Source organism: Bidens hawaiensis, unplaced genomic scaffold (assembly GCF_021521415.1).
Source record: "Bidens hawaiensis isolate Kalapana, Puna unplaced genomic scaffold, B.hawaiensis_p1.1 tig00002338_1, whole genome shotgun sequence".
NCBI lineage: Eukaryota > Viridiplantae > Streptophyta > Magnoliopsida > Asterales > Asteraceae > Bidens > Bidens hawaiensis.
In genome coordinates this window covers 1,175,580-1,184,841 of record NW_027491126.1, presented here as the reverse complement: position 1 = coordinate 1,184,841, position 9,262 = coordinate 1,175,580, and the positions used below count along the sequence as shown (strand labels likewise).

Here is a 9,262-nt window from a genome sequence, read left to right as displayed (position 1 = left end):
ATCAAGACTCGAACCCTGGCAAGCCAAGGTCATCCCTCATATCTCCCATATAAATTGGTGAATTTTAACATGTTTTGTTTTTGTTTCAATAAGGATATCTTTCTATCCATTTTTAAATGTTGATATGGAGTGGCAACGTGAATTTTATTTGTTGTTTATTATTCTTAATATAATTAATTTTTATTTATTTTTAAATGAAACTACATGTATCGCAAATCTCGACTCCACATGTTCTCCTCTGTTACTTTGTGGTCACACAAAAAATCCGATGAGACTCGATTTGAAGATTTAATTAACCGATTTAAAGAAAAATTGTATGGCTAATTTAATTGGAACACTTTTGAAATTTGGTTACTATTATATGATATATTTCGTGAACTTTTATAAGCCAACGTCCAAAACCGAACGATTTACATTACTCTGAATTTACACCACTCTCGTAATCTACATTTCAATCAATTTTTAAACCACAAGAAACCTAGAGACTTGACATCTCCAATTATATCATCTATCTTAACTTATTTGCATTTAAAAACCTTTTCGTTTCGGGTTTTTTATAATCCCCAACAGGCTATAACCACAACCCCGTGAAAGACCGTCTTCAATAGCACAATCTCCAATTATGAATAATGACACTTAAATAAATTATAGATTATTAATCTACTTTCGTGTAAAGAGTCGAGTAGCTCTAATATCATATATAACTAATTTCCGTCGGTATTGTTGGGAATTTCGGTTCAAGGTGTTACTTGGCGTGCAAGGTTAAGTAACGAGATTTAAGGAGTGGATAATTATAAACAATTAAATATGCTTAAATTTAATTGTTAGTATAATTACTATGTCCAATTAATTAGCAATCCTAGTTGTAGTTTAAACGTGATAGGTTAAATTATAAATACTGGTGCTTTGGGTTTAGAGATTGTAATTGGGTAATTGAGTTTTATGAAGTTTCTCAATAATATAACATTGTGAAGTTTCTCAATAATATAACATGCTTGTTTGGGTGCTTAGCCAAATTCACGTGTTTGGATTTTGAGTTCGTGTTCAATACCCGGTACCAATTTCTTTAATTGGTATCAAAGCGTTGTTAATCGACAAACCTGGAACCGGCGCGAAGGTCGGACATGTGCAATTGAAGACGGAGTAACCTGTGACGTGAAGGATCTCCGGCCGACAACTGTAATTGGTGTTCTATCCCTGTGACGTGAGGAGGAACAGCAGCAATCAGCAACCGATTATCGGATTGAGGGACCAAGCCTAGGGTTTCTCAATAAGCAATCGGTGACCTGCGTTCAGGTGTTGTGTTCAGGCAATTCTTGCAATTGCCGCATCTGCTATTGCTATATTAATTCATGATATAAAACTAATATCAACTAAAAAAGTGGGCGTCCAGGGAGTTGGAATTGATATCTTGAATCAATATTATATTGGATTCACTTTATTGAATTTTTGATCAATAAAATTCACCATATAAATATTTGAGTCAGTGAGAAAGACGGCTCAAAAGTGATTTCAAGTCCATTGAAAGAGAATCAGTTGTGTTTCTCTGAAACCAAAAGGTGTGTTCGGCTCAGATTCGCAACTGGGTTTAATCGTGTAGGCAGGAAAAATTGAACCAGTTACACCAAAGGACTTTTCAAAAACTTATAGTCGTAGAACCAAGATGGGTGACGCGAACCAAGCGAAAAAGGAGACGATCTCCGGGTCGTTTCAGTGTCCGCGTTTGACGAAAACAAACTACACGACTTGGAGTATGCATCTAGAGGTTATTTTTGGGATTCATGGAGTTTGGGATGTGATTGACCCGGGCTCTAATGACGCGAAACAAAATAACATCGTGAAGGCGCTTCTGTTTCAGTCGATTCCCAAGGAACAGATACTTCAAATCGGTAATTTCAAATTGGCAAAAGAGATGTGGGATGCCATAAAGTCAAGAAATATGGGCGCGGAACGTGTGAAGGATGCTAGACTTCATACGTTAATACGTGAATTTGACGGTATGATGATGAAAGAAACTGAAACCATTGACGAGTACGCCTCGAGAATGACCGCGATCTCTTATAAAGCAGCCACACTTGGACAACCGTATGAAAGGAAGTTAATTCAGAAATTCTTCACAAGCCTGCCGAGCCGGTTTATCCAAGTTGTAGCATCCCTCGAGCAAGTGTTAGACCTTAAAACAGTCGGTTTTGAGGATGTTGTCGGGAGGTTGAAGGCTTATGAGGAGCGTATAAAAGGACACGTGTTGCATTCTGAAGAAGGTAAACTTTTGTTTAATAATTCTGAATCCTCTTCGAGTTCGAAGCAGTTTTCACGCGAATCGAGTAGGGGGCGCGGGAAAGGTTCGAATCGAGGACGTGGTAATGGACGTGGGAGTCAGAACCGTGGTTCACAAGGAGGGTCCAACGAAGGAGATAAACGAAAGGGTAAAAAGGATTAGTCGGAAGTTCAATGCTTTCGTTGTGATGAATTTGGTCACTTCGTTTCGAGGTGTCCGGTACGAAGGAAAGAAAGACAAGCACATTTGGCCGGCGCAAAAGAAAAAGACTCGTCCCTCTATATGGTGCAGTGCGTTCAAGAAAAAGTGTACTTGAATGAACAGAAGTTTATACCAAGAGATTACGAGAGTGGTTCGAACGAACAAGACTTGTGGTATTTGGATAACGGTGCGAGCAACCATATGACGGGTAATTTATCTTTTTTCTCTGAGTTAAATAAGCGTGTTGGTGGCAAAGTTAAATTTGGAGATGGGTCTTATGTTGATATTTGCGGGAAAGGGTCGATATTGCTAGTCGGTAAAACGGGGGGAACAACATTTATTGACCGACATTTATTATATTCCTAGTTTACAAAGTAATATTATTAGTCTTGGGCAAGCAACAGAAAGTGGTTGTGATATTCGTATGAAAGATGATTACTTGTTGATGTATGATGATCAAGGAAAATTGTTGATGCGGTTTACTCGATCCAAGAATCGTCTTTATACGATTAAATTAAAGATGGGGAAACCCGTGTGTTTACAAGCCCGGATTGATAACGAGAACTGGCTTTGGCACGCGAGACTAGAACACCTAAATTTCGAGTCTATGAAACAAATGGTAAAAAATAATATGGTCGTTGGAATGCCAAAAGTTGATCAAGAAAATCAAATTTGTGACTCGTGCTTAGTTGGGAAGCAAACGGTTTCCGAAGTCTGCGACTTTTAGAGCAACCCGAGCGTTGGAACAAATCCATGGAGATTTATGTGGGCCCATTACTCCTAGTACCATAGCCGGAAATTGGTACGTATTCGTCTCGATAGATGATTTTTCACGTTTCATGTGGACTTTTTTGTTGAAGGAAAAAAGTGAAGCGTTTGATACCTTCAAGCTGAAAATAATGAGAAAATTAAGACGTTTCGAACCGATCGAGGGGGAGAATTTACTTCTCGTGATTTCAATCGGTTCTCTGAAAACGAGGGTTTTATTCGGCATTTAACCGCTCCATATACACCTCAACAAAATGGTGTTGTCGAGAGGCGGAACCGCACAATATTGGATATGAATCGAAGCATATTAAAAGCGAGATGGGAATGGAGGTTTGCAATCCTGCTCAAATTCCATTGCATCCGAGTATAAAAGTTTCTAAATTTGAAGACGAAGAAGATTTTGATGCTACGAGATATCGAAAGATTGTCGGGTGTCTCCAGTACCTTTTACAAACTCGTCCCGACTTGGCGTATTCGGTCGGAGTCGTAAGCCGGTACATGCAAAGCCGAAGCAATCTCATGCAACTCTTACAAAGCAAATTCTTCGTTATATTCAAGGTACTCTCAGTTTTGGTATTTCTTATACTCGTGGGAAAAACGTGTTAGTTGGTTATAGTGATAGTAGCCATAACATTGACCAAGACGATGGCAGAAGCACTACTGGGCACGTGTTTTATCTTGGGTCTTCACCAATTACTTGGTGTTCTCAGAAACAATGTACAGTTGCACTCTCATCGTGTGAAGCAGAGTACATGGCGGCAAGCGCAGCCGCGTGTCAGGCGGTTTGGCTAAGAGACTTGATAAGTGAGTTATTCGACAAGGAAATTCAAGCATTGGTGTTACGTATCGATAATACATCAGCAATAGCACTCGTGAAGAATCCGGTTTTCCATGGAAGGACCAAACACATTAAATCTCAGTTTCACTACATTCGAGAATGTGTTGATCGTGAAGAGGTAAGTGTCGAGCATGTTAGTGGTGTTAAGCAATGTGCCGATATCTTGACGAAGGCTCTTGGGAGAATCAAATTCAAGGAGATGCGGGAATTACTTGGAGTTGAAGACTTGTCGGTTTCGAGTTCGAAATTCAGAGGGTGATTGTTGGGAATTTCGGTTCAAGGCGTTACTTGGCGTGCAAGGTTAAGTAACGAGATTTAAGGAGTGGATAATTATAAACAATTAAATGTGCTTAGATTTAATTGTTAGTATAATTATTATGTCCTATTAATTAGCAATCCTAGTTGTAGTCTAAACGTGATAGGTTAGATTATAAATACTCGTGCTTTGGGGTTTAGAGATTGTAATTGGGTAATTGAGTTTTGTGAAGTTTCTCAATTATATAACATGCGTGTTTGGGTGCTTAGCCAAATTAACGTGTATGGGTTTTGAGTTCGTGTTCAATATCCGGTACCAATTTCTTTAGGTATAATATATCCATTATCATATATTTAGTAGGTGTGTTGATAAACAGTTGAAACGGATAACGAAACAAATCAGATGGTTGAAATACATGCGGTTTGGTTATTTACAGTTTGTAGTTCAGTTTATGATTTGAGAACTTGAAACTAATTATTTACAATGATAACTTATGGTTTTTAAATTTTAGGAACATAAAGTTATTTATATATTGTACAATTACGAACAATCGATATCATGTGGTTGCACAGCGGCGATCAAGTCGTGGAAGAACGGGTTTGTTGACGTCTTGGCTCGTTGGCGAAGACTTCACGCCCTTGAACCATAGCTAGTTGCTAGGTAAACAATTAGGTGAAAGATTTAACGGGTCATCCACGATGGAACGGCCGAAGATGGAATGGGGACGGTGACTGGAAGTTGGTATTTTAGACGACGATGACAACATTCCCGTAACAATCCGAATTCCCTTACTTCTCAAAAGTCAAAACTCCTTTTAAAAAAATTTTCTTAAAATTTTTGCAAAGTCAAAAGAGCTTAAAATAAGCAATCCCAAACATGAGCTATGCACAACAGCATCTCATTAGTAGCACAAGATGAAGACATTAATAATGAGAACAAATTACAGTTCAACACAAACAAGTTCCATCAATCCATCTATCAATACATTACTAACCACCCCCACCCCACCCCACCCCACCCCACCCACACACACAAATGCACCCTTTTCTTCCAAATCAAATTTCAAACAATCTATAACCAAGGGCACCAACATTGGCAATTTCACAACCATTCATATAAAGACTTTGACTTTGACTTTAGACCAAACCCCCCCTTATTCATATCTTGTCAAGCTTTTCAGCTTTCACCACAGGGTTAGCCTTCGCTATCGCATCACGACCTGCGCCACGGTAATCAAACGTGCACTCGTGCTTGTCCGAGTAACGGTGAACCGAGCAGAAAAGATCACCACATTTGCAGTTGAACCCTGTTAAACCAACCCGCTTGCGACACATGGCGCACCTGTTGGGCCCCACTTTCACCTCCGGGACTTGGGTCGATGACTCCGGTGCTTGAATTGGGCCCACATTCAACTCCATTAGTTCTGCTGACTTGGCAGTCTTGATCACATCAGCACTCCCTGAACCGCCATTGATGATGTCATCGAAAGAGGAAGCTGCAAGTTTGGCGTTTTCCTGTTTCAGCATCATCTCTTTGTGGCATTTGGAGCACATGTTCATGGTTGCTGCACTCCCGAAAAACCCGCAGTTGTTGATGCAAAGGATCGGGCCTTCTGGAGCTGCGGTCTCTTTGGTGGATTCCATCAGTTGACTTTCTGTATAACATTATTCGTTAACATGGGGTCTTTTTGGAACCATTCGTTATAAGCAGAGACAATAAATAACAAAATATGAAAATTTGACCCTACAATAATCAGATAATTGGTTTGCACACACAATTGCTTCCATCCAAAAACTCAAAAGTAAGCATTTTCAATTATGAAATGTAACAATAATAAGATAATTAGTTTGCGAATGTAATCCCAAACACCCCATTAACAATGTCACATTTACAAGCACTAAAAAGGAGTCAACGACCAAGGTCGATGCACAATTTAAAGCCTCTATGTTTCATGATAACAATCTAGTGTAGCCCTTCTACTGTTAAGTAATTGTATATCATCTACAAGTATCAACACCGACGTATATGGGTAGCTCTATACCTATTTATGTAATCCATGCATTTTCACACAGAAAAGAGAAAAAACAAGAAAGATGTGTGTGCGTGTGTGTGAAGATATATAAGGGCATGTCCCTTATCAAAACCAGTAATATGTCGAGAACACAGTTATTTATGTTCCAAATTGGTTCCCACAATGTTTAAGGTAGTAAAACCCTCCACTAGATACATACATATGTACATATACACACACATATACATGTAAATATATACTAGGAGAGGGTTATACATAAAAAAATTAGATACAAAAAAGGGGTTTAAATGCAATGTTTATTGACCTCTTCAAGCATTCTAAATATATACTTATAAACAAAACATGTTCATGGTGGCTGCACCCATGTAGGTAAACATTTAAAAGTAAAAACAAAAAAAAACGCATGAAAAAAATTAGTCTAATGGTTTTTTTATGTGCACAACATAGACATTTGTATGTAAGAAGTAAAAGTTTTTAGAAATATAAAAGAAAAAGGAAATAAAGCGAAACAAAATCTATTTTGAGATTGGGAGTTGCATGAATTGAAAATACGAGATTTATCAGAAGACATTAACAAATACGTTGCAACCACATTCAAGCCCAAGTACATTAGAAAAAAGCAAACAAGATAGCTCCCCTTCACCAACAATGTCAAAAATATAGAATGAGAATGAATAAAAAATAGAACTTTGTAAACAGTAGTTAACTCAAGCTTTAGAACAGCATGGCATCCAATCTATACAAAAAGTTTTAGTTCCAGACAGTCAAGGGACAACAACAAAGCAGACTTGAGCCGCAAAAGAGTTGCATACTTGCATGTCGCGTAAGCGGAAAGAAAAAAAAGTACGTGCACAGCCGAGTAAAAAAAGGCCAAATACGCGCGATAAATTTTATATATATATTAGGGTTAGAAAATAAATGCTACTACACATATATAGTATAAAACCTTATCTATATTTAGTCATTAAAATCATCACTAATACCAAAAAATTTAAAACCATTTATAGTATCCAATTAAAAAGAAAATGATATAATAAGCAAACAACCACAAAACCAAGGTTATCCAAGTAATGAACTAGTTAAATACAATACTTATTCTACCCTAAGCATTTATCATGTTAATAAAGGCTATACGAGAGAAAAAAATAAAGTCCGAACAAAACAAAAAAGGTCCGAATAGGCAATGTTCAAACCGGCTCACTTTTGACGGTTTGACCACACAGCTTTAGTTAAAAAACCTTAATTCCTCACTAATTAAAGAAACACGATTATATAACATGACAATCTACGCATATTCACTCAGCAGCTGAAAGAAACTAACCCGGTAAGTTTTCTATAGAATATATCATGAAAAGGTTAACGCTTGTATATGTCAAAATCCTTTAACATGTACATTACACAAAAGTATACCAGTGATTGTCAAGAAAACAAGACAAATTAACCAGATAAGAGCAATCTTATTTCAAATTTGCTTCTAACAGTATCTTAAACGAGCAGACACAGTAGATTCTATTTATCATATGCAACGGTAAGAACCATAAGAACTAATCAAAACTATGAATTTAAAACATACAAGTTGACCTTTATTAAATTGTGATCTATATTAAAGGGTTTGATAGTTGTTAATAAGTTGAGACAGTGTTTAAGCATTTCACATTGAAAAAAGTCAAGAAATTAACAGACGTGTCAGTAAAAATCTTGAATTTGTTACTTTTAAAGCTTCAAAATTTATCAAACACTTCAATGGAAATATAGAAAAGAAAAGTTTGTGAATTTGTTAACTTATACAATTCAACGAACATAAAATAAAATCCACCATATAATCATCAATTTATTTCAAATTGATATGAGCAACAAAAAAAAAGCAAGACAACTTTAACAATATATGAGCAATCTTATTTCAAATTTGCTTATAACAGTATCTTAAACATTAAACGAGTAGATGATTAGGTATAGTAGATTCTACTTATCAAATACAACGCACAAATTTTGATCCAAACCAATTGTTTCCATACCAATGGTAGGTTCCAAACTTCCATAAGAACTTAACTAATGATAAGAACCATACAAACTAATCAAAACTATGAATTTAAAACATACAAATTGACCTTTATAAAATTGTGATCTATATCAAAGGGTTCGATACAGTTTTTAATCATTTCACATTGAAAAAAGTCAAGAAATTCACAGACGCATCGGTAAAAATCGAGAATTTGTTACTTTTAAAGCTTCAAAAGTTATCAAACACTTAAATGAAAATATAAAAAAAGACAAGTTTGTGAATTCTAAAACTTATATAATTCAAATTGTCCATCAATATTCATAATTGAATACAAATCCCCAATTTAACAAAGAACAAAAGATAAACCCGCATATAATCATCAATTCATCATCATATATCAATATCAAAACAACCAATAAACAAACGCCTAATTCATAACCCCAAATTGAACAATTAACATAAACTAAACGAAACCCTAATTTCAAAACAACCAAAATAAGGTTTCAAATTCATCACATCAACCAATCACCAATCGCCTAAACAGATCTAACCCACAAAAACAAAGAAACACATACACCAATTGCACCGATCTCCATGTCAATTACAATTCGCCCAATTAAAACAAATTGAATCAATAAACGAACTAATTAAGGAAAAAGAAATCGATTGACCTGAAATTGAGCAGATAAAACGATGGATGATGAAAGGAATCGAGAGAATTTGGTATCGAAATCGAAGAAGAAGATTGAATTGATTTGATAATTGGGGATGAAATAATAATATTAATATTAATATTATTGTGATGTGGTTGGAGGAGTATTTAAGAATTGCTTTCTCCGTGTCAACAAATTAAAACAAAACGCTTGTTTTCTGGTGAGGCCCAAATT

The 9,262-nt window shown here is 36.3% G+C and overlaps 1 protein-coding gene across 1 annotated transcript; it reads right to left on the bottom strand.

The window, feature by feature from the left end:
- Positions 1-5,197: 5,197 nt before the first annotated feature.
- Positions 5,198-9,262, bottom strand: LOC143618740 (zinc finger A20 and AN1 domain-containing stress-associated protein 4-like). Its single transcript, XM_077090839.1, has 2 exons — positions 9,047-9,262; positions 5,198-5,995 (listed from the first exon to the last, which is right to left on the bottom strand). Exon 2 carries the CDS (start codon positions 5,982-5,984, stop codon positions 5,499-5,501), a length of 486 nt encoding a protein of 161 aa, XP_076946954.1. The 5' UTR covers positions 5,985-5,995; positions 9,047-9,262; the 3' UTR covers positions 5,198-5,498.